Raw genomic sequence first — 25,703 nt, 5'->3', positions numbered from 1 at the left:
CTTTGTAACTGACAGGCTTACCTCTGATGTGCTGAAATGCTATTCTGAAATCCCTCTTGTTAGAGGATTTCAAACTGCTTTCCCCCCTCCTTTCCCCTGCTTGCTTTCTATTCTGCCTTGAATCAAACCTTTTGTAGAATAAAAGGTGAAGTAAGTGCTCTTGAGAAAAGAGACAGCTCAAAAATTTGTTTACCAAGCTTCTAGGTCTAAAGTTGTATAAAACCTCCAGATATTAGAAGCTTTGCTTGTTAATATTAACTCCAAAGTTGTATGTTCTCTTTCTGTAATCATTCCTCAAGAGATGTGTATCTATCTAAATAACTTCTATTTCAGATCACACTTTTTGCACCTTTTGAAAACTAGCTGATGGTTTGGAGACCAGCCGTAATATTTTCATAGGGTGCAATTAAATTCAGATAGTAATAAGTTGCATTTTTGTATGTGCCTGCAATTTGTCTAGCATTATAGACAAGCTACTGTTTTTAGAAATGTAGTGTTTTAAAGTAATTTCAGTGTATAGCTGTGTGGGAGAGAGGCGTAACTTAAGTATAAACTATCTAAATCATGCTGAAGAAGAGAACAAAGAAAATTATGTCAGTGAGGACTGTGGGTTTTGGCTTGTTGCGGGGCGGGTTTTTTTGTGGGCTTTTTTTGGTGTGGTTCTGTTTTTAATTGTTCCCTTTGGCCCAGAAACAGTGAAGTTCAACTAAAACTGGGTTTGCATGGTACTTTCTGTTAAACTAAATGACTTAACTATTTGGTGTTTTAGAATACATCATTAATAATCTTTTTCTCAAGACTTTGCAGAAAGGAAGAAAAGATTATTGGTTGTATTTAATGAAAACAGAAGCTTCTCAAAAGCATATAGTCAAACATGAATATCCTGAATACAGTGAGATTAATATGGCTCTTTTTGGTAAATACATGCAAGGTTTATTCTAATGACTTCTCAGGTCATGTAATTAATGCTTCCAAGAAAAACAACAACAACAAGACAAACAAACAAAAAAACACAGCCAGAAACCCCAACTAAACCACTAACCTCAAACAAAAGATAAATCTTGCTTGCTTTTCCAGCTTGATAGACTGTGTATAAATGTATGTCTATAAGCATTTCAGGGTCTTGATTATATCTAAATAGTGAACTTAAATCATATAAAATGTACTATAAATGCAGTTATTTGCACTCTAAGAACAACAAAAAGATACTGGTTCAAATGTGCAGCCTTACCTCCTCCTTGTTGACAGGTTCTCATCACTTTCACTCATCACAAGGACTCTGCTAGATCCTCCTTGGCTGGCTTCATGCATCACTTCAATCTAAATAAAAAAGGACACTGTATAACTGAAAATACTTAATTGCTGATGTTGTTACTTACAGAATTTTTAACTTTTTAAAATAATAAAACCAGATCCTACCTAGTCTAGTAAGTCACTGGACAAGTTAAAATAATTCTAGATGTGTAGGTTGTAAATCAAGACTACTTCCTCTATATTTTTCTGCTTTCTTGCCCAGTATTGGTATGGGAGGCATTCTTGACTCCAGGCACTGTCATTATGTTCTTCTGCCACAGAAAGTGCATTATCTGATAATGTGGATAATTGCAGACATAACTGTCTGTTCCTTAGACTCTGAAATACTATGGTTTTTTGTTTCCTGCCTGAAGCCAGCCCAAAGACTTCATGTTTTCAGAGTTTTTTGTACAGTGCCATCTGAAGAAGCATAGGGAAACTGTCTTGTGCCTCTGAGAAGTGCCTCTGAGAAGTGCCTTTGTACTAGCAGCGGTATTATGTAAGTACATATGTGCTCAAATACTGAGCACATTATACATTTGCAAGGGCTGTCCCCAGGTTAAAGGGACTGAAGCTTTTTACATAGTATTTTAAGAAACATTAACCTTCTTCCTTGTCCAGTCTTGCAAAGTTGGATCATTTCAAGTGTGCTCCGGGCAATTTTTAAGCAGGCTTTTCCTCCTTTTGCCTGTGGCTTTGAAAGTACCAAGCACTACTGTGCTTACTCAAAGGCCATCTCTTCAAATTCAGTGAAACAACTCAGTGGCTGTGTTTGCAGTTAATCCAAGACAATATCTAAACTCCAGCAGAGTCTTTTAGGTTCCTGAGCACTTTCATTTTTAAGGGCTGATTCTGGCTGGGGGAAAAAGCAGCGGCCTGTCTTACGGTCTATGTAGCCAAATTCATTAGCTGGTTGGTGATGGTAGAAACCATTAATAAACTATGCTCACATGAACTAGTGTCAGAAGTAAAATATAAATTCTGTAGCAACAATGGGAAGGAATGAGAGTGGGCATAATTTGCATTGTAGTATTGTAAAGTAGATTTAAAAATGAATGAATGGATGCTTTCATGAAGCCTGTACCAGGTTGTTGCATATACCTAACCCTGTGGGAGAAATGCAGCTGATCACCTGCATTGCTGATGAGAGTAAGACTGATTCCAAAGTCACTTTATGTGAGTTTAGATAAAGGTGAGAACAGCTGTATGATGCTGGTGATAACTAGATTTTATTTTGTGCTAATTAGTGAAGCTGTAAGGCTGTTTTGGCCATTTCAGCAAACAAACTGAATTTAATTTTTGCTTTTCACCTTTGGGCAATAAAGGTCAAATATGTCAGCAAGTCATCGGTATGAATAATAGAAGAGTTGGGTTGAAGTAGCTTGCATTATATCAAAAGTTCACTAGAATTGTGCCAGGTAGACACTTGATACATTTTTAGCTTTTTGTGCCTCAGGGTAACACTATTCCTCCCCTTCTGCCTCCTGAATATATCCATCCTCCCAGAAAATAAAAACCAATAAACTAACAACGCCCCAAAACAACTAATTTTAATCCTGTTTGTGCAGAAATCACATATAGATCAGATCAAACCCTTTTTTTATATTTAAAGCAAAGTAGCACTTTCATGTGTGGCTGTTACTGGTGTAAGAAGTGCTGAAGTATGAGTCTTGTTCTGTGGGTTACTCACTAAAAATCAGAAAGTCCAAAATGTTTACTTTAAGAATATCTTCATTAACAGTGGGCTAAAGTGGAAACCACCCAGGGAACTTTCATCATAAAATGTGATCTCTGTTACTGGATATGTTCTCTTACAGAGCTCACCTGTAAAAACCACCTTTAAAATAACTGATGACCTATGAAAAAGTTAACTGATGTGTCATCTCGTTTCCCTGGCGTCTAACTTATTTTAGGTTGGGACATTTCCCCAGAAATGTATTGACAAAGTTTATTCCCTCCCTCTTCTTCCCCCAAACTGCTGAACAGTATAAAAAAGGATACTTGCTGTTATCACTCTTTCATGAGGCAGTCAAGATCTGATCAAGATCATACATCTCTCCCATACTACTCAAGTTCTTTTGCTATTCTTTTTGAATATTAGTTGTATTGTTTCCCTCAACACATTCATATTTTTCTTCTTCAAAATATACCTTGAATAGCACTTTTTACTATTCTAATGATATGCTGCCCTAAAGAGCTAATAATACATGAATCTTGATGAAGGGAAGATGCAAGAACATTATTTCCAAAGTTATTATTTAAAAGGCTGTAAGTGAATGGCATTGAATATGATTTGATTTCTGTCTTTGGTAAACTTTTAACTAAAGGGGATGGTGGCAAAGCTACATAACACTTGTGCACAGAAATACAATGTCAGTGATACTCCTGTATCTTGCAGGTACATTTAACATTTGGATTTAGACCATGTACATAGACCAAGGGAAAATGTGTGTCCCTTTGGAAAGAAAGGGAGACCTGGTCACCCAGGACATGGAGAAGGCTGAGGTGCACAATGATTTTTTTGCCTTGGTCTTCACCAGCAAGAGCTCCAGCCACACTACCCAAATCACAAGGCTGGGAGTAGGAGAATGAAAAACCCCCTGCTGTAGAAGAAGATCAGGTTTGAGACCATCAAAGGAACCTGAGGGTGCACAAGTCTATGGGACCAGATGAGATATATCCATGGGTCCTGAGGGGACTAGTGGATGTATTTCCCAAGCCATTATTTATCATATTTGAGAAGTCGTGGCAGTACAGTGAAGTTCCTGCTGACTGGGAAAAGGGAAATATAACCCCCATTTTTTAAAAGGGAAACAAGGAAGACCCAGGGAACTACAGGCCAGTCAGTCTCTCCTCAGTGCCCGGCAAGGCCATAGAGCAGATCCTTCTGGAAACTATACTAAGGCACAGGGACAAAAAGGGGGTGATTGATGACAGACAACATGGCTTCACTAAGGGCAAATCATGCCTTGACAGATTTGGTGACCTTTTGTGATGGAGCTGTGGCACTGGTGGATAAGGGAAGAGCAACTGACATATCTGCCTGGACTTATGCAAGGCATTTGACACTGTCCCACATAACATCCTTGTCTCTAAACTGGAAAGGCATGGATTTGATAGACAGACCACTTGGTCAATAAGGAATTGGGTGGATGGTCACACTGAAAGAGTTGTGGTCAATGGCTCAAAGCCCAAGTGGAGATCAGTGATGAGTGGTATTCCTCAGGGGTCAGTACTGGACTAGTGCTGTTTAACACCTTTGTCGGTGACATGGACAGGGATTGGGTGCACCCTCAGGAAGTTAGCTGACAACACCAAGCTGTGTAGTGCAGTCTACATCCTGGGGGGAAGGATGCCATGCAGAGGGGCCTTGAGAGGCTGGAGAAGTGGTCCGGTGCAAGCCTTGTGAAGTTCAACAAGGCCAAGTTCTCTCGTGAGATGGGATGTACCCAAAACACAGATCCTCCTACCTTAATTCCACCTTTAGTCTTCTTAATGTTTTTCTTTTTTGATAACTCTACTTCAGAAATGGTCTTTGGAGGGCAGGAAATTTCTGTGGACCTCCTGTTGGTAGCTGAAGGAGTCAAAAAAAAAAAAGTAACATTAGAAAATGTCTGCTAAAGTTTGAAATCCAACTTCCTAATAAAAACTATGAGCAAAGATCCTGTCACATTAGTGGCAATTGAAACCCAGCTTAGAGAACTGAATTGTGTGGGTGGGTTTCCAAAGCAAGGAAATTTTGGTTCTGGTAATGGTTTGCTAATGTCAGATTACAAAGGACTGTTCTCTGTAAGGTTTCATCACATGAACAAGTCTGAAAAGCGTAATCATACAGGTGTTCAGCAAATCACTGTGACCATGTATGTAATGCCAGTGAATCAGTGGAAATTGCTTCAGTATATGCTCTGTCATGTCAGGTTTGTTTGGCCTTGCAGCCTCAGTAAACCACAGTTGACAGTGAGCTGTCTAATGCTACTAGAAAATCACCTTAAAAAACAAACCCACTTATCCTGAGACTGCTGTCCAAGGAAAAGCTCTAGAATGAACAATGAGAAGAGGCATCATACATTTGGCTTGAGCAAAAGATAGCTTCTCTATTACAGTTTTTGTTTTAAATTGACAATAAGTTCACAGTGGATGCTATATGTGTGTAAGGCAAGCAGTGCCCTCCTTTTTCTTAGTTGCTTAGTTAATACAGTGATCAAACAGTTTGGGTCAGGCAACAAAGAACAAAATTGTTGCAAGTTTGAGATTAAGTCCTTTTCAGTTTTATTCTGAAAAAAAATTCCAATTGAACAAGAACTTTTTCAAAAATAAAAGCTGGTGTTTTCAAATGCATCTGGTAACACTCTGTTTAAGATAATTTCACCAAATCCAATGTCTTGAGGCATTGAGAGTCTTGGTGGTCTCTAATTTTTTCTTTGTGAGAAGCTGAGAGATGCAATAAAAAGATGAAGACATCTTTGAATGAGGAGGTCACAGTATCAAAAGATTAATGTAGGAGAGGACTGAATACTTTTTTTTTTAAGAAACTCAGCAAATTTTCAAATGCTCTTGTCATTAAATTATTTTTTAATGTAGTAAAAAAGGGAGAAAAAAAAGCATAGAAACACCCTAAATTATATGCAGGTAAAAAGACAACATATCAGTTTCATAGGCAATAAAATAGAAGCTGATGTTTCTTCTACCCGATATCTTTTCAACCACCTTACCATGCAGCTGTGAAGAGAATTAATTAAAACAGCTTCTTTCCAGCTCTCCCCTAAATCTTCCTGGTTTTATTGCCTGCTGAATGACATGAGAACTTGGCAATGTCCATTTTATGCCTACTAGTTTCTTACAATGACTTCATATTAGAAAGTTTCTTCAACAGAACAGCAAAGTCTGGCAGCTACCAGCAGCTATAATCAACCACTAGAAAATTCTTATGGTTCCCAGGACTGAGCTGAAATGAAAATGTCGACTCCTTGGTTCTTCCATCACTCTCTTTCAGAATATACAGCAGGGGATTTGTTTTGATTCTGGGCACTACTTTCAACAGATGCCTTTTTCCCATCTTCAAGAAAGCTTTTCACAAAGTAGTAATTGTTCTCTCAAAGGTACTGTTATTTCACCCCAGAAGTAGCGTACTGACATTTTGAAGCCAAGGCAACATGTAACGCATATAAGCTCTTTACTTATTGTCAAAGTTCTTCATACCTTTCTAATCTGCAGGAAGGATGATTTCTACTGCTGACAAAACCAGAATATTTGATCATCGACTCATTGATAAATTTTCGAACAGGCCCTTTTATATTTTTTTCCCACAAATACCTGATTAAAGTGGTTACAAGCATCAGCAAATGCTTCCATACTAATGCATACTGAAGATTCTGTTTAGCCTTAAATTCTCATCTACTGCTGCCTTGACAAGATGCAGGCTGTGATCATACCTATCACACTGAACAATATTGTCTCTTGTAGCCTCTCCCAACTATACTGTATTTATACGTTGAAAAAAGCAGCATTAAGAAAATAATCTAAGACTCGATCACAAAAATTGTGATTCAATTAAAGAAACAAAAATATTGTTTCATACTCTTTCCCCGCATGCTTACCAGGCACTTCGGAACACACTAGTTATTCTGCCATTGTCCAGTTACTGTATCTAAATCTGAGTTCAGCCCATTGGGTTGTTCTACAAAGCTAATTCCAAAGTTTTATGTATAGTGGATGTGTTATTAAAAGGAATGGAAGCAAAGAACATAGCTTCAGGAAACCCAAGAACAACTTCTTAGAACAGCATAGTCAGCAATACCAAGTTGTTTGACCTATCCATTAATCAGAAAACTTTCTAGCTTGAAGGGATGGTTGATACTGGTATGAAAATCCTGACTAAAAGCAGTCAACAGAAAACATGGAAATCAAAGTTAGGACTTTGGTGTCTGGATCGCAACTTGCAAACTCAGGAAAGAGAGCACTGGGCAGTTTAAGAGAAAGATGACAGGTTCATAAAAAGCCCAAGTGCAGATGCTCATTGATCCAGCAGCAAATTACGCAGATCAGTTTACCACTTTAGTCTTGGCTTCATCAGCATGACACTTTTCAGAAAGGAGGAAGCAGATAGATGCAACTAATTCTATTTCAGGGGTGAATTTGATTCAGACTGACACAGCAACTTTCCTCTTTCAATGAGACCCAGAAATGAATTGAAATCAGGAAGCAATCCTGTTATGCTCCAGAGTATTTCTGAGTTATTGACTGGACGTGCATGTCACTACATTTACGTACTTTCTGAAGCACTTAAGAAAGAAACAGCCCAAATACCTGCCAATTATGATTGGACTAATTACTGTGAAATGTTTTGTAAGGGAACCTCCCTTACAAAATTCAGTACAGTTGGCCATTTCAAGGTCATTATTGTACTGTACTGCTGAGGAAGCTGAGAGTTATAGTGTTCAACTGCCTACTGAAAGAACAAAGGCCCAGGAACAAAGGAAAATAATATCTATAAACAATGGTTTCAAGATTGTCTCAGCCTATTGTTTCACAGTATTCCATGGATAATGAGTAATGAAAATTTCATTTTGAATTCATTAATATTTTAAATTGCTTGATGCTGCTTTTAAAGCAAATGTTGTTAAAGGGAGGGTATTGTATGCAGAGGTAAACTTTTTATTGCAAAGATATTTCCGAGAAAGCAGGGTTTGGGTCTATCACTTGCAGGCACCTGGAGCACCATTGGGCTTTTTCTATGGGGCTTTAGTACTGCTTACTGGTTTTCTATGAACAAGTTGCATGATAAATACAGAATTACTCTTTTATTACCTAGCCTACAGCACATGGTAATGTGGACTGTACTGTCCCTAATGGTGCTAGAAAAAGATGTAGACTCGTGCTTACTGATGCTTTGCAGCCTCTCCACCACTCCAGGACTGAGAAAAATGTAGTGAAGGCAATGTGCTGTGCTGCTTGTGAGGAAAGGCTGTGGTTTCACCCATTTCCCTACCCTGCTTGTGCGTGGCAGGGTACTGCCACCATCTCTTACGGGGGGGGGCTACAACACACAATGAAGCACAAACAGAACTGTGTGCAGGTTGCAGGTGCTCAGACACAGCTGGATTAGCCCATCTGGGTAACTAGTCTCAGGTTTGTTCCTGCTAGAGTAAACGTAACTCATTAGCTACCAAGACACAGACTCTGTAGTCAAGGGTTACGACACACACCCAGCACTTGTAGGACATTCGAAGCCCCACTTAAATAAATATGCTTTACATTTAGGTCTTGCTTGAATTTCCCAACCACATGCTTCCCCATCTGTTTTCTGTGGAAGAGTTTATGCATTCCCACTAATCACCTACAGTATAGTCAAACTCCTTTTAAGAGCAGGCATTCAAACACCTAGTCTGCTAAAGCATCTATTGGGTCTTACAGCTCACATGGTCTCACAGGAATATGAGTTTGAAGATAATGGCTTAAGAGTTGTTTTGAATGCTGGAGGTGACAAAACAGCTTGCTTAGACAAGTAGAGCATCTAAGGTTTATCATTTAATGGCTTAATAGAGAAAGTCTTTTCCATTCTTAGGCAATATAATCTATACTTCTTCACTCTAGCAAAATTGTCTTCAAGCTCCCTGAACATCTGTCCATATAAGAAGCATGGAGCAAGACCCATGTATGTGGAATATTATTCTGCAGGGAGACATACTACTTGGTTTCCTCAGACTTGTCTGAGTGTGATAGCAGCTCCACAGCCATAAAAATGAAAGCATCTTTTCTCTACTTTGTTTATAGAAATATCTTGAACTATAGAAACTGGTGGCTTCCCAAAACCGTTAATGAAAATCACATGCACCATCTTTTCTGAGTCAGCTAATCCTCTGCAGCCTCACTTCTCCTGCACACATCCCCAGACTCTGCAAGACATTCTTCCTTTATTCTCTATCCAGATGTTATTAGTTAGTGAGTGTTATGCACTAGTGACTGTGAGGAATGGTGGAATGGATCCAATGAGCAGTTGTACACATTTAACTGAGATTAAACCAGTTTGAATTCTATTATTTAAAGAACTGAAAAGGTTCCAGATGTGTCTCCCCCTATGCATTTCATGTTCCAGGTTGGCCTTTTAAGATGGTTGTAGGGCAAGTCATGGATTTTGCATGTGCAATGTGCTGTTGAACATGTTATTCGCTTAATGAGCTCACAGAAATCTTGATATCTCTGCTCCTGTATTTCATATTTATGTTGCACACAAAGAAATCCCTAGGTAAATATTTTATAGCATTTAGAAAACAGGAGGTGCCAGAAGCTCAGCTACATGTGCAGCCCTAATTTTGCCCCTTTGCTGCTAATGCATCTTGGTTCACACCCCTATAAGAATCCTTGCCTCATTCAGTGCCTGAAGTCAAAACCACTTAATTCATGAGCAGCTATTCACTATTTTGATTTATCTGTGTTTCTCAGTAGGGGTCCAGAGCCTTACTATCCATATGCTATTTCAATCCCTGCTATGAAAGTAATTGTATTTTTTCTAATAGTCTTTTTTACAATTCAAGTGCCTTGTAAATATTTACTGAGCTGTTTTCACAACACTTCTCAGGGCTAACAGGCTGTTATCAAGCCCACTGAGTTCCATAGATAAAGATCAAAAGAGAATACACTACTTTGGGAGACCAACTTGACATTTTTAGATCTGAATTTTCACATTACTGAGTACTATATGCCACTTCACATATCGAAGAGAACATGCCCTACCCAGTAATTCTGATTTCAGTCTTTCATTGCTCTTTCATTGTAGATTTCTTCATATAGGTGCACAAGTCATTAAAAAAAAAAACAACCCTGCAAAATTGCACTAAGTTGAATCACATTAACACCCACATGGACTTTTAACAGGCTTGAAACCTTTACACCTACAAGCTACTCTTTCCCATGTCCACAGGAATAAAAGCAGCAGTACGTAGTCAGAGTGTCAGGGATGACCCCAGAACAGTTGAAACTCATCTGAACTGTGTACAGCTCTCCCCTTCCTCCCAACTTCTGCCCACATACTTCTGCCTCCTTTTTGTGTCAGCACTGCTGTTCATGGAACCGGATGATGAGGAGCTGAACTAGCCAAAACAAAACATCCATCCATCCCCAGTGGCAGTTTTCAGTTCCCTCCTTTGTTCCCACTAGTTATGCGACCATAAGTTCCAAGAGAGAGCAGAGTTACAAAACACTGCTGTGCTGGGCAAAGAAGAGGGAAGAGAAGGAGACTGACAGCCTTGCATTAAGGAGGGCTTAAGCTGCCGCGAGATCATACTGTAAGGAAACTAGCAGTGCAGGGATAAGAAACATATTTTGTCTGTGTGATTCAAAGATTTTTGCTAACAACAAAGGAAATGAGACTACAGGAGCTAAACTGTAGCAGGTTCATATATAATGAACATGTATGAGCTTTTTTTTTTTCCTTCCAAGTGCATATAATTCTGCCACATCTGGGCACTTTAGGAAGGGACAAAACTATTTTGTAGTGCTACATTCCAGCTCTCACCAAAGGTAAGTAAAGGGAGACTATTTTCCTAGCCTTCTTCACTGAGATGGCCAAATAATTTTTTACTTAAGTTTTCCAAGGAAGTGTCAGGCTGAAGAAGATAGCCTTTGGGAAAATTTCATTTCAAAGAGTTAGAGTTTGGGAGACTTACAAGCAAATTAAAATAGAAAACTGCTAACTACAGTCATCCCTAATAGCTTGTACTATCTTTTACAGTTCTGTGGCTTATCTCACTGTGCCTGTCAGCCTGTGGGCAATACTAGCCTGCACGGTTTGATTTTGTGGACCTATGTCAATTCACTCCAGCTAAGGAGTTTTGTACAGAAACACAGACCACAAATACGTAGTCAAATAATCAAAAGTGATACTCTCAGAAGTGAACTAGAGCAAAGGGATTTCTGCATTAAGTGCCACTTCTTTTCTCTCAACTTATACATGGACCAGTTTAGCCATTATTAGTTTTCAAGCAGCTTCCATTGGGAATAAAAAGAGTTCTCCTTGAAATAAGGTGTCATATATACTAATCAAATATTTTTAAGGTATTTATTATAAAAGAGTCAGCAGAGGATTTTCTGGGTTGATCTGTGAATAACTAAGCAGATTCCCACAGCTAAAATATGCACCAAATCTAGCTGGCATAGACTTTTGAGCATCATAGAATCAAAGAATAGTCTGGTTTGGAAAGGACCTTAAGATCATCTAGTTTCAACCATTATAATTCCAGTACCAGTTTTTCAGTGCTGAACAGACCCATCCCCACAAAATCTCCAAGTTCATTTGTGAAACCAAAAGCTTTAAGAAAAATGAAGAAAAATGCTTCAGAATTTCCAGATCCACAGAAAAGCAGTATTAGGTGAGGTAGAGTTTACAGTTCAGCTCTGAGCTGCCTTTCTGGGTCATCTCCAAGCTAAGACTTTGCAAAGAGTCACTAGAGACTATTAAGGACATAAGAAACTGTCCCAGTCATTTCTCTGACAGAAATATGCCCTTTCACTCATATATGGTATCAGCTCTGCCTGTATGCACATATGCCATGTAAAATAAAAAGTCTCACAGTTACAATAATGGAGTATTTCATGCCTGAACCTTCACATATGTTAAGATTTTTTTCCATTATCACCCTGAATTAGACTGAATTTCCCATACCATTCCTTATTAGGGAAATGCATAGTCAGCAAGTAAAAAAAAAAAAAAAAACTAAAAAAATCTATTTTGGAATGAAAGTAACTTATTTTTCCCCTTGCACAAACAATCACTGCAATGCTGCCATGGTATTGTTACATCTGCTGCCTGGGGACAAAAGCCTTTCTTTCTGGCCTTCTATTTCTGTTTACCACTTTTTATTGCCTTTGCCTGTCTTTGTATTTACACAGCCCAGGAGTATGGTATTTTATTTTGCCATAATCTATTTTGCAAACTTTTAGAAATGTTCAGGTAACAAATAGTAACATGTTACAATATCTAGTTCAAGACGGTGCTCTTAGCCTCTCTCATTTTTCCAAGAGGGTGTTCAGTAAATTCCCTCCACAAATAAATGCTGATACTGCATTGATCCTGTGAATGTGAAAGGAGGGCACAGAGGAAAGTCCAAGAGAGGGTAACTTCAAGAAAAGCAGAATTTTACAGCCTCATTTTCAAGGCTTGGAATAGAACTCAGTGTCCCTGTTTCTATTCTCAGCCACATTTCAGACTCAGACTGTGAAACCCCTTGGTGAATCACTCAGTTTATCTGTGCTTCAGTTTTCTTTCAGAGGAAAAGATGTTAAAATACTTACCACCAGTACTTGCCAATATCTTTGTCATTCTGAGGAAAAGGGGACTTCGGAAATTTAAAGTACGTAGTCGACAATTTGGATAGTACCCAAAGGATGCCATTACACAGAATATGTAGATGTACTGTTCATGGCAGTTGAAGTAACTGGGGTGTTGTTTTTTCTTTCTTTTTTGTACAGAATACTCTAGGTCAACCATCTTCAGGCACGAAGAATCTGAATGAGATGCTACAGTCTACTTATCAATGTCTAAACAGGCCTGGGTTGCACTTTGCATCTCTTCAGAGAACAACTGGAGTAACATTTTAAAGTAAGTTTAAACTACCTAGTAACTTGCAACAAGATATCAGAGGCTAATCCTTGTCATACAATTATCCTGTATTATGTGTTTAACACTGAACTATACTGCAAGGGTCAAAGCAAGGGTTCATCTCATGATTTTCTATGAAAGAGCTCATAGTACAGGGTTGGCTGTATGAATGAGAATTAAAACTTCAAGCATTGTCATTTATATACTAGTGACTATTCTTTAAGGTTGTATCTATACCAAAAGTTTCATTAAAAAAGTCTGCAAGTGCTCTAAAATGACAAGAAAGAAGTTCAAGAAACACAAGAGACTGCATGTATACACAAAACCACAAGACTAGCATTTAGCCTGAAGATGCAGTTTCACAATAGGTGAAAGCCATTCTGTAGTACCACTAGCAGGGACTAGCTAGTTCTGACCTACTGACCACCTAACCACATGTTTCTGCAACTTCTTTTGCTTCAGCAGTAGTGCCCATGCAGTGAACAATCTGATCAGTTTTGAAGTTAGTGCCACTTTGAGCAGGGTGATTGGGTTATGCGATCCCCAGAGCTCCCATTGTTAGCTCATGCTATAGAAAACTAACTGCTACATCATTGAGTTTTCAAGGTAAATCACAACTCATACAGCTAATTGACTGTCAACAACAGTGCAAAAGGGGAACATATTACTGGAGGATGTGCGGGTAGCAGAACAGGCCCTCTTCAAAGGAAATGTGCTCTCAGCTTGCTTTAAGCCAACAGCAAAGCCGAAGCTTGAGGTAGCAACTGTGTGTTAAAAACACATAGTTTAGGGGAAAAATGTAAAGATGTCAAACTGGCATAGTAACTTAGAGAATTTTTTTTTCCTGGGTAAGAAAGGATGAGTGTTAGGGAGCAGAGGAGAACAAGAGGGATATTTGTATGACCTTGTGATAGCATGCCTAGAAAGCAAAATGGTCAGGCTACTGGCTGTCCTAATCTTCCTGCTGAGAAAGCAAAGCTTATTGTATGTTCTTCATGCAAAGTAGCTTTTTACAAAGCTTTCTGCTGAAGGTGCCCTTTTCAAAAAGCCCTAAGTTTCCCTTTTTTAGTTTTTATAAGCATCTCTGCTGAAAAGGGTCAACCCCTTCTTGTTACTACTGGGTAGCTGCAAGATGCACTGTTTCAAATTAGCTTCACCCATGTTCTTTTTGCAGAAAATCGCTATCTTGGTTATAGGTATATGCTAAGCTTAAGTAAGGAACTTTGAGTAAATTCCAAACAAAAGCAACATTCAACTTATGTAGTTAGTAGAGGACAACACTAGGAAGTGAATAAACAGTTATGTAGAGGGAAAAAAATAAAGTTGTACCAATATGTCATTGTCACTAATGAACCCTTAACTTTTGCAAGTATCTGATTGAAGCTTGAAGGATTGCGACCCTTTAAAGCCAAATAGTCATATTACAGTATATGCAATGTGAAATTGGTTAGTGCTTAGCACAATTTTTTTTGTTTTGTTTGGATTTTCAAGAATTAGCTGTATTAAGACACACTGAGAAACAGCATGGAAGTGTACTCTGGGAATTAGCCTTAAGAAGAGAAGGCTGATTGTTTTTTTATTCAGCCTTGTTAGTATGTTTGCAGTGACAGATATTTCACGTTCATTTTTAACAGTGAGCCCACAATGCTGACACTGAACATCATATGCAAGTCTTCATTCTGATAACAAAACTCAAACATGATCATGTGGAGAAAACATTGGTGTGTATCTGAAAGTAGCTGTTCATGACCTACCTACTCCTGCTGGTCTGGTAATCTTTGGTGATGCTCTCTTTGGGGAAGACTCAGGATGTGGGGCAACAGGTTGTACCGGCCGCGTCTGTTTGGCCGCCAGCTTCTTCAGACTTACTTGCCTTTTGTCAAACATTTCTTGTACATCTTCTAGTTTTTGTAGAATTCTTTGGGCATTGGCCTAGGCAGAGAAAAGGCAAACAACACATGGTTGTGCTGGACTGAGCAAGTTAAGAAAGGACTTCTGTTACCCAGACTCAGACTAGAGGTGAAGATCATACTGTGCTGCTGTTTAATGCAACCTAGCCTGTGCATTCTGCACAGACCTTGGTGTCACTGGGTAGGACATGATGACTCATACAGTCTTTCTAGCACTACTCTGAAGAAAATCACATGTATTTGACAACTGCTTATCTGAGTAAAACTTACTGCCCCAAGTGCTCACCTCTGTGCCCTTTCAGTGTAGGAAAAGAGGCATATTTGAGCAAACTCAAATACATAGGCCAGTACACACTCATGTACAAGACAATTGGTAATTTTGAAATTCTAAGTTCGAGGGGGTTTACCTTTATTTCAGGGGTGAGGATCATCTCAAACTGATTGTAGAACTCCTTCGGGTTAGAGAGCTGGTGTTCCTTAGCTGTTACCAAGAACTTTTCAATTTCAACGAGTGCAGTTTCAGCTCCCTCTTGTGACTGGCACTTGTCCACAGCTTGGGAAGCTAAGAGGTAGATTCCAGCTTCACACCATTGGCTTGCCTTTAGAGAAAGATGGGGTAAGAAGGACTCCATCATCACTGACAGACCACGTTGTGAAGTGCTGCTTCTACTCCAGAAAATATGGATTTGCCCTAAAATCACTAAAGGGAATCAATGTTCCTTCATAGCACCCAGCAGTTGCTGGCCACAAGTCACCCCACCTAGATATGTAGAACAATAGCAAGTTCAGTTCAGCTCTTATGGGTTAGATGATCCAGTAACATGTAAAATAATAATAATCTGAGCAAAGAGGGTAAGTGTTACTGTGGTAACAAATCAAATCTGTCAGCTGTACTACCTCATTTCTGTGTTCAGTCACACAATTATCCAAAACCGCAAAAGAATACTTGAATCTTATAAAAACTTCCCAAAACTTCTTAGGCCCCCCATAAAACTCAAATGACAAATGCTCCAAAATAGTTTTTTACTGTAAAACATTGATAACTCTTGTTTCAGATGAGGCTGGAATAGCATGCAGACATTCTCAAAGCTTTTAGCTTGCTATTCTGTCTAGGTCACAAAAAGGGGAAACAACTGAACAAGCAGTAAGCTGTTAATTTTTAAGCACTGGAATACATTTGGTTCTCATTTCAAATTTAGGCCTAGCCCATTTTTGCTTAGTTTTATTTCCTACTTTTCATCATTTAAAAACCATAATTATGGGGAACTACTGCTCCAATTTTATAGTAACAATTTCTGAATGAAATGGAGAAAAAAGGAATACTTTTCTCTTCATCCAAATTACCTGAGCTTATAAAAACATTCATTTTCAGCAGAACCTTACTAGGGCTGTTGCATGAGAAGGTTCACTCACCTTATCTAGCTGCTTATGCAACTCAAGAGACTTTCCCAGAATATCATACTTTTTCTTGGTCTCATTGGTAAAGTCATCACAAATACGCCTGAGTTCAACACACTTTGGTCTAATAGAGTCAACTGCATAATGGTTGTTTTGGATGAGCTGTTCTCCATGGAGAGCTAGAGATTGGGCCTTCTCCAAATGTTCCTGGCAAGTAAATGAGAAAAAAATCCAGAGTTAGATGTCAAAATTACATGCATACAAAAGTCATTCCATCTCTGTAACCCCTGCTGTAGCCTGGAGGTAAAGGTTTGGGATATTAATCCAGCTGATATGTCTTACTTTATACTTACCACTTTGTTGTCAGTGGGTATATTGAAACTCAAGAGGTTCCATCAGAATATCAGGAAACACTTTTTTTTACTGTGAGGATGACCAAGCACTGGAACAGGTTGCCCAGAAAGGTTGTGGACTCTCCCTCCTTGAAGATATTAAAAAGCCATCTGAACAACCTGCCATCTTGAGCACCCTGCTCTAGGCAGCCATGCTTGAGCAGGAGTGTTGAACAAGATGACCTCCAGAAGTCTCTTCCATCCTTAATTATTCTGTGATAACTGTGATTCTGTGATTGTATGCCACCTTCTTTCTCAGGTACTGGGGACATTCATTATACAAGTTTTTTTCCCTACAAAGTTCCCAATAATAAAACCCCTTGTATTATTTTACTTACTATTTGCTGGTTTATAATGCTTTACTTTATTTTTCATTTCAAGATATACTTTGGAAAACTCTTCAGAGTACAGTTCATAAGCTTAATCACAGTAGGATGAGATTAGAGGTGGCTAACAGGAACAGAGCGTACATCAATACCTTATGTGACATGATCAGTGAAAGGAAGATGCATGTTACTGTAACTTTTCTTCCTTTACGCTTCTACGGAAGAGCTGTGCAAAGATCATAATATTTCTAAATCTTAACCCTGTTCTTTAAAAATATGATCACCAGCTTTTTCATTTGTTCATGTGCATCCTCCTCTAATTCAACGTAGACATTTTTTTCAATGCTTTCTAATAATACTCAATATGATGTATATCACAGCTAACCAGCTGACGGCATTACAAAGTCCAAATGTCTGGAAAAGGTGTTTATTGGAAGACATAGGTGTTCCTCAAACTGCTATGAGTCTGAATAGAATGCTCTTAAAAGTCTGGCCAAGGTAACCTGTTAAGTGTTCTGAGCTTTTCAGATTGCAAAGATGGACCTAACCTTTGCATGTTTGAAATAACAATTTTTGAACTGCATTCTAGCTTTCCAAGAGATGCACTGGAACTACTGGGTCTGAACAACTCTGGCTGCTGGAAATTAGGACCTGAGTTTTCCAATTTAAAATAATGATTCATGAGAAGAAAGCAAGCATGAAGCAAGGAAAGTGACAGAGAAGTGCCTAGAAGATTATGACCTTAGCAGGTAGAATACTATATCGAGTGCAAACCTGTCCTTTCTCTTCCAGTTGTTTCTGTTCCCTTAGGAGGTACTCCACTCGAGTCACACTGTCTCCAATGTCAGCAAAGCCTGCTTGTGCTTCCATGAGATTATCCAACACCAGTTTTACCTAAAAAACAACAGCAGCAACAAAAATAAAACAAACAAAACCATCCCAAACAAACAGACAAACCCAACAAAAAAACCCCACTGAAAAACCCATCACAAGATACTCATAAAATTATAGCAAACTTATGTCTCCTAAACATTCACCTACATCTTTTAGAAGAGTCTGCATATCAAATTTATTCTTTCAGTTTGTTCCTGCATATCAAGTTTAGTCTTTCAGCTTGTTCCAAACTGGAAAAAACAAAGAATAAAGCAGCATTCAACTATTCCTCAAAGACTTGTGCTCACCAACAGAGAAGGGCTTGTTGAGAATGTGGTACTCCAGGGCAGCCTTGGATGCAGTGATCACGAGATGGTCGAATTTGAGATCCCCAGGACAGTGAGAAGAGCGTGTAGCAAGCTCACTGCCCTGGACTTCAAAAGAGCAGACTTTGGCCTCTTCAGGAGCCTGCTTAGTAAGGTTCCATGGGATATAGCCCTGGAGGGCAGGGGGGCCCAAGACTGTTGGTTGATATTCAAGGATCACCGGCTACAGGCTCAGGAGTGCTGCATCCCAACTAGAAGGAAGTGCAGCAGGAGGGCCAGGAGACCTCCTTGGATGGATAAGGAGCTGCTGAGGAAAATTCAAAGGAAAAAAGAGGCTTATAAAAAATGGAAGCTAGGACAGGCGGTCTGGGTAGAGTGCAGGGATGTTGTCTGGGAAGCTAGGGACCAGGTTAGGAAGGCTAAGGCCCAGTTAGAATTAAACCTAGCCAGGGATGTTAAGGACAACAGGAAGGGATTCTACAGGTACGTAACAAACAAAAAACAGACTAGGGACAAAGTAGGCCCCCTGAGGAAGCTTTCAGGAGAACTGGCTACACAGGATTTGGAGAAGGCTGAGGTTCTGAATGACTTCTTTGCCTCGGTCTTCACTGGCAAAGGCTCTGACTGCACCACCCAGGTCTTAGAAGGTAGACACAGGGACTGTGAGAATGAAGACCTTGGGCCCACTGTAGGAGAGGATCTGGTTCAAGACTATCTTAAAAACCTGAACACGCACAAGTCCATGGGACCTGATGAAATCCATCTGCGGGTCCTGAAGGAGCTGACGAATGAAGTTGCTAAGCCACTGGCCATCATATTTGAAAAATCATGGCAGTCAGGTGAAGTTCCCGACGACTGGAAAAAGGGAAATATAACCCCCATTTTCAAGAAGGGGAAAAGGGAAGACCCGGGGAATTACAGACCAGTCAGTCTCACCTCTGTGCCTGGTAAAATCTTGGAGCAGATTCTCCTGGACGGCATGCTAAGGCACATGAAGAACAACAAGGTGCTTGGTGACAGCCAGCATGGCTTCACTAAGGGCAAATCCTGCCTGACCAATTTGGTGGCCTTCTATGATGGGGCTACAGAATTGATGGATAAGGGTAAAGCAGTTGATGTCATCTACCTGGACTTGTGCAAAGCATTTGACACTGTCCCACATGACATCCTTCTCTCTAAATTGGAGAGACATTAATTTGATGGATGGACCACTCGGTGGATAAAGAACTGGCTGGATGGCCGCACACAAAGAGTTGTGGTCAATGGCTCGATGTCCGGCTGGAGACCAGTAAAGAGTGGTGTCCCTCAGGGATCAGTGTTGGGACCGGTCTTGTTTAACATCTTCATCGCTGACATGGACAGTGGGATTGAGTGTGCCCTCAGCAAGTTTGCTGATGACACCAAGCTGTGTGGCCCAGTTGATATGCTGGAGGGAAGGGATGCCATCCAAAGGGACCTTGACACGCTTGTAAGGTGGGCTGATGCCAACCTTATGAAGTTCAACCACAAGTGCAAGATCCTACACCTGTGTCGGAGCAATCCCAGGCACAGCTACAGGTTGGGCAAAGAAGAGATTCAGAGCAGCCCTGCAGGGAAGGACTTGGGGGTGCTGGTTGATGAGAAAATGAACATGGGCCGGCAGTGTGTGCTCGCAGCCCAGAAAGCCAACCGTATCCTGGGCTGCATCAAAAGGAGCGTGACCAGTAGGTCGAAGGAGGTGATCCTGCCTCTCTACTCTGCTCTTGTGAGACCTCATTTGGAGTATTGTGTGCAGTTCTGGTGTCCTCAACATAAGAAGGACATGGAACTGCTGGAACAAGTCCAGAGGAGGGCCACGAGGATGATCAGGGGACTGGAGCACCTCCCGTATGAAGACAGGCTGAGGAAGTTGGGGCTGTTCAGCCTGGAGAAGAGAAGGCTGCCTGGAGACCTCATAGCAGCCTTCCAGTACCTGAAGGGGGCCTATAAGGATGCTGAGGAGGGACTCTTTGTCAGGGACTGTAGTGCCAGGACAAGGGGTAATGGGTTAAAACTTAAACAGGGGAAGTTTAGATTGGATATAAGGAGGAAGCTCTTTCCTGTTAGGGTGGTGAGAAACTGGAATCGGTTGCCCAGGGAGGTTGTGAATGCTCCATCCCTGGCAGTGTTCAAGGCCAGGTTGGATGAAGCCTTGGGTGGGATGGTTTAGTGTGAGGTATCCCTGCCTATGGCAGAGGGGTTGGAACTAGATGATCTTGAGGTCCTTTCCAACCCTAACTATTCTATAATTCTATGATTCTATGACTTGCCCTGCTTCTCACTATTTAGGCCCACATAGTTTTGAAGACCTGTGACTCCAGAGTCTATAATATTCCAGAGTCTGCATTAATTCAGCCTCTGGGCTGGCAGCTGGGCTTCCTGAACTCTATGGCCATGACTCTGGTGGGATTGCATTTACCATCACAGAAGTGATATTTGGTAACATCACACATAAATGCAAAATGATTTATTGAGAGGTTGGTGTTTCACACATTGGCTAAAGAGGCACTTTCCTCACTGCGCCTTTTTCAAATGTAAGATATCTGATAGCTGTCAATTTAATTTTTGAATATCCATTCCCTGTTTCACAATGAAGGGCTTCTCTTGCAATCTCCTTTTTTTATTGTCAGTATACTTCGAGTACGAGTAAAATTTGATCTTATAAGGGAAGGATAGATAAAATGAACTGATGAAATACCTCTCTAAAATCATGTTCAAAGTGTCGAAGCTGCAGGCATTGTTCTAGTTTTAGGTGATGCTTGGTCCAAAATTGATCAAAAGCCTTTTCTGTTTCATCCAACTGAGCTAACAACCTGTTAAGAAATTAGAATTAAAAGAACTTATTTATTTCCTATAGTTCATTACTTTTCAGTTACACCAGCTGATGGCAGAAAGCAGAGTAGGGAGATGGTGGGGAGCCTATAATGTAAGAAGGCTCTACGTCAACTTTCCCATTAACAAAAGAGAATGAAAACTGCAGTGGGACAGGCAGGAGTGTGGCTGAAGAGTGACAACTACATGGCTCCACTATGGCAGTCACAGTTCTGCCTCCTGACCTTCAATAGGAACACGGAGTTGTTCCACATGCTGGCAGCCAAAGGCAGCTGTCTCTCTCTAGCTTCCACCCAATTCAACCGTAATTCACCCCAGACTACTGAAGACTGAATATGATGCAATTATTATTCTAAGGAATGTTTAAAGCAGAACTCTACAATTTGCTCGTTTTCTTCACCCATCAGAAATAGGCAAAGACTGAATAATTTTCCCAGTCAATTAAAAACAATAGATTAGAAGCTCATAATGCCTCTCATGGATATTGTTTCACTTTGTTTAAATGATAGAACATTTATTCACAAAGAAATTAGTATCGAGGCATCATACATCTTGAGTAAAATGTCTGACACCAGACTAGTGAATCATTCTCACAGTCTTTCTATGATCTATTAATTGTACTACAAAGTAGAACAATTTAAATGGAGGAAAGGAAAATAAGGAAAAGGGAAAAGGAAAAGGAAAAGGAAAATAAAACAAGTCTTTTCTGAAGATACTGTATTTCAATAAGTGCTCTTTGGGCAGGCAGGGGACCAGGCCTGATCTCCTACAAGCTCAGTGAGTACTGGAATCATCATATTGGGATAAACGCTAATAGCTCCATCTTATTCCTCTCAAAAACAAAGCCCTGTTTTCAATCTATCCCTGAAAAACATGTTTTTAATCAAAGGTAGTTGTTGAATTCAAGATGAATTTGCAAATTCCTTTGGGATGACTGTTTAAAAGATTTTAAAGTATTCAGTGAAAAATATCAGCTCAGCTTTACTTTTGGCTGCTTTGTTCCCAGCGAATGCAAACACACTGAAACACTGGCACGGCATTTCTCTTTCCACTGCATCACGTGGCACAGTAGAAACTTCTACACAGTGACTAAAAGCTTTATGGTAATAACTAATATTGCAGGAAAGAATAGGGGTTTCTCTCTGTGCAGCTACGAAGAGGAATGCTTCAGAGTATCACCTTCATCTGTTCTTCCCCCAGTGTTTTCACAAACATGCACAAGCGTATACCCTCTCATTTTACATAGATTCAGATGCCACTTTCTAAGCAGGCATAGGAATTTGCAGGATGGATATGTTACAGGGAAAGTAAGTCTCACATCAGATCTTCAGCCAGGTAGTTAGTGGTCCAACCAAAAATTACGAAGACATTCAGGACTGGTTTGAACTTGCCTTGACGGTTTAATCAGGTAACTTCCTCAAAGCTATTCCTTTCTCTGAATTACATATCAAATATATCCTGAACAGCTTAACCACTGGGAATTTCTCACCTGCATATTTAAATCATTTAAGTTACGCTTGCATTTCTTACAAATAAATTAGCAACTTGCACAAGGTAATCTGCCTTTACTGACCTTTCTACTGTTGCAACATTTTCCAGTTCATCTGAACTGAGTTTGCAGTTGGCACTTCGGGTGACTGGCTCCCTAATGCATGTCAGTAGGGTGGCTCCCTGCTTCACAGCTAGTTTCAGCTCATCCTGAGGGGAAAGAACAAGCCAAACAAATTGTATGTATTTACTGTATCAATGGTCACATCTCTCAGATGTACAACATAGCAATGCTAAAGGAAGATTCTTTCATAGGTTGTTAAATACTTTGAACAAAATATAAATGCTTACTAAAGATGACATTTTTTCTAGAAATGTAGAGACTAAATCTGTTCACATTGAATGATAGATATGTTTCTAAGAAAAGGAATAGTATATAACTCCTGAGAAGATTGCATTTCTGACCTGGCAACTTGCAAAATAAATTATTCTACCACAAATTGAATGTGTGCTGCAGATTGTTCAGTGAGCTGAGGGACTGTGCTGAGACATAGTACTTCATAATGGAATTTCCTTAAACAACATTGTGACAAGCTGAGACACAGTATGTCAGTCATCAAGGAGTCATCCACAGAAGGAGGTGTCTTCCAAGCATGAAACATGAACAATGGAAAGGACAATGAAGCGCAAACATTAACATGTCAGCTATGGAGTCCCCACATCACTGCACACTTCTTGTGTGAAACTTGTGCTAATATAGCTTAAGTAGTATTTTTTTCTCTTGTGTTTAACTTTAGGTGTTTATTGACAGCAGCAATGTTTTCTTCTGAGCCTTATTCTACAAAGCTAAATTTGACCCAACTCTTTTTGAAAAACAAAACAAGTCATCATCTAGTTAGATCATTCTGTCTCTTTCTGGATTATCCTTAAATCTGGTCTAGTGTGAATTCCTCCTTTCTGATAAACTCTTCATCAGGAGCCTATGCTATTCCAGATGTGACCCTATAACACTCATACAGAAGTGACATTTCCCTGTTCTATTATTCCTGAAGCTGCAAAAAGTCCTTTTTCATAGTTCAATCAAATCAACCTCCTGAACCCAGGTTTCTGTCCTCTTCTGTAATTTCCAGACAATGGAATCCCAAATGATGGCAGCAAATTTTGTTGAATCAATAATTATACATTGAACTGATGGTGCTGTCTTGAGACAATATTCACCTTCAGCTTGCTGTGGTGGTCAGTGTGTGCAGAGAGGAGCTCCTCTGTGCACTGCACATCGTTGGGAAGTTCAGTCTCTGCTAGGTCTGTTCCAAAAGTCTGTAGCATCTGTGCTGTTGTTTTTACTGTCATTGCAAAGTTTTCAATAGCCTGGAAAAGCAGAAGCATAAAGTCACAGACTGGTTATTTCCCCTTAGCCTTGTAACAATGCTTAGTCCTTCAGGCATACTGTGCTGCAAGTATTACATGCCTGTAAACCTGGCCATGTTGCCTTTCATTGGACGGATATGCTAAAAGTGACAAAATAAATCCCTGTGTCACAAATGATCTTTTCTTAGGCCTACAAGTATTGTCATCTCCATGAACCAGCTGGGGAATCCCCAGAGCTTAGCAGACATAATGAAACCACAGAGGACATCAACTTCAAAGTCAGGACTGGAACTTCAGACCCTCTGCCCATGCTTGCTGGGAAACTTTACTGTGTTCAAAATTTTAATGAAGGCTTTATTTAAGTTGAGGGGACTCTGAAAGTATTTAGGGCAAAGCCTTTTTACATTTCTATTTACACAGCCATTAATCACCCAGCAGCAATCTGTCTTCCCCCTGGCTTTCAAAAACGTGCATCTTCATCCTGCCTATCTGTACTAGATGCAGTCCAGTCACTCCCTCCCATCTGTTCATATTAGTACACAGATACAAGAAGGACTCACTGCAAATATAATTTAAATACATAAATTCATTGGAGCACTGCTGTTTCTTTATGTCTTTGGTGCATGGACACATAACTTGTCAGAAAACTTTGTTTTTTCTGAAGAAGGGGGAGGTGAGAAAGGCTTAAAAACAATGCTGCCTGTTCAGAGTAGAATATACTGTTTAGACTTGCGAGTTATGATAAAAAACTTTTTATCTAGTAGCAAGTAACTGCATGGGATATTTTTTTCATGATCATGCCCCAGTTTTTTTTAGGGACTGCATTGTTTAGTTTAGAAAAACATTATTTTATTCTTAACACTTTCTAATCTAACCCACCCAATGGCTTGAGTCAGTCAACAGCACTAGGAATGCTTTTATACCATCAGACACTACATAGTTATTGGAAGTTGCATTCCCTTCTCCAGCAATGATGGGAATTCCCGATTTGCAACCATGACAGTTAAAACCATGCTGTGTGCTCAGTGAAAAACAAACTAGAGGTGGATCATCATTCAAAAGATGCAGAGAGAAATTACATTCCACATATGTGATCTAAACATGTCCCAGATGAGTCAATGCTAGCAGAGTTCTTAACCTTCTTCCCTTTTCTCCCATAAATTCTTGCTTGATTTCAACATAAGCAGTACAGACCTGCATATGGTCTGGCTTAGTTCTTTGCAGCTGTAGCCTGCTGTTCTCATCACTGAAACTACTGGATTAAAGTTGGCTGAAATGTCACACTTCTGACTGCAGCACAGATAGAGCCATCCATAACCAAAGGCCGTTTACTAACAACCAGAAAAGTACTTCGTGAGCAAGAAAGCTCATAGGCTCCCAGCTATTCAAGATCAGAAAGCAGAAACAAAGAGCTACAAAGGGAGATTGCTGTTTCACTATCATTTAGCAACAGTTTAAAGCTGTTTCAGAAAAAAAGCCCTGGCAGGACAACACATGAGAACACTAAGAGGAGCAGCAAAAGGCATGAAGGCTGTAGCTCAGCAAGACTGAAAGTTGGGTTGTTTCAAGGTGCCATGGAGGCTGACACTGCCCTGATGACAGCTTCTTATCCAGCAGAAATTCTTTGGCTGCCTGCATCATGAGCTTATCGGTGTTTCACTGATGCCTCCACCCTCTCCTGTGCGTATGAGTAATAAATTATTTCATATACCTAGTTTACATCTGTGGGTTTGTTTTTTCTCCCAAGTCTTTGTGCTTGGTAAAAGTTTTTCAACCAAATTTAACCAAAAGATCTGTGGACTACATCACCTCAAATCTTGGCTCATTTTTATCTGCATATTTTCCAAAACTATATATTCATGCTTTCTGTAAACCCCTGTCAT

The 25,703-nt window shown here is 39.8% G+C and overlaps 1 protein-coding gene across 9 annotated transcripts in view; it reads right to left on the bottom strand.

Moving 5' to 3' along the window:
* The window catches only part of MCF2L2 (MCF.2 cell line derived transforming sequence-like 2), a 180,727-nt gene that overhangs the window by 87,558 nt on the left and 67,466 nt on the right, over positions 1–25,703 (bottom strand). For all 9 annotated transcript variants that reach the window (XM_065674463.1, XM_065674466.1, XM_065674462.1 and 6 more), the window contains exons 7-15: positions 23,671–23,820; positions 22,538–22,662; positions 20,831–20,945; positions 17,690–17,809; positions 16,213–16,404; positions 15,207–15,398; positions 14,644–14,821; positions 4,764–4,867; positions 1,232–1,320 (exon numbers count right to left, since the gene is read on the bottom strand). In XM_065674463.1, the coding sequence (XP_065530535.1) occupies positions 1,232–1,320; positions 4,764–4,867; positions 14,644–14,821; positions 15,207–15,398; positions 16,213–16,404; positions 17,690–17,809; positions 20,831–20,945; positions 22,538–22,662; positions 23,671–23,820 (1,265 nt within the window). The remainder of the gene's footprint in view (positions 1–1,231; positions 1,321–4,763; positions 4,868–14,643; positions 14,822–15,206; positions 15,399–16,212; positions 16,405–17,689; positions 17,810–20,830; positions 20,946–22,537; positions 22,663–23,670; positions 23,821–25,703) is intronic.

This window comes from Lathamus discolor, chromosome 3 (assembly GCF_037157495.1).
Source record: "Lathamus discolor isolate bLatDis1 chromosome 3, bLatDis1.hap1, whole genome shotgun sequence".
Taxonomy (NCBI): domain Eukaryota; kingdom Metazoa; phylum Chordata; class Aves; order Psittaciformes; family Psittacidae; genus Lathamus; species Lathamus discolor.
Note: the sequence above shows the minus strand (reverse complement) of the source record. Positions and strands in the feature narration are given on the sequence as shown.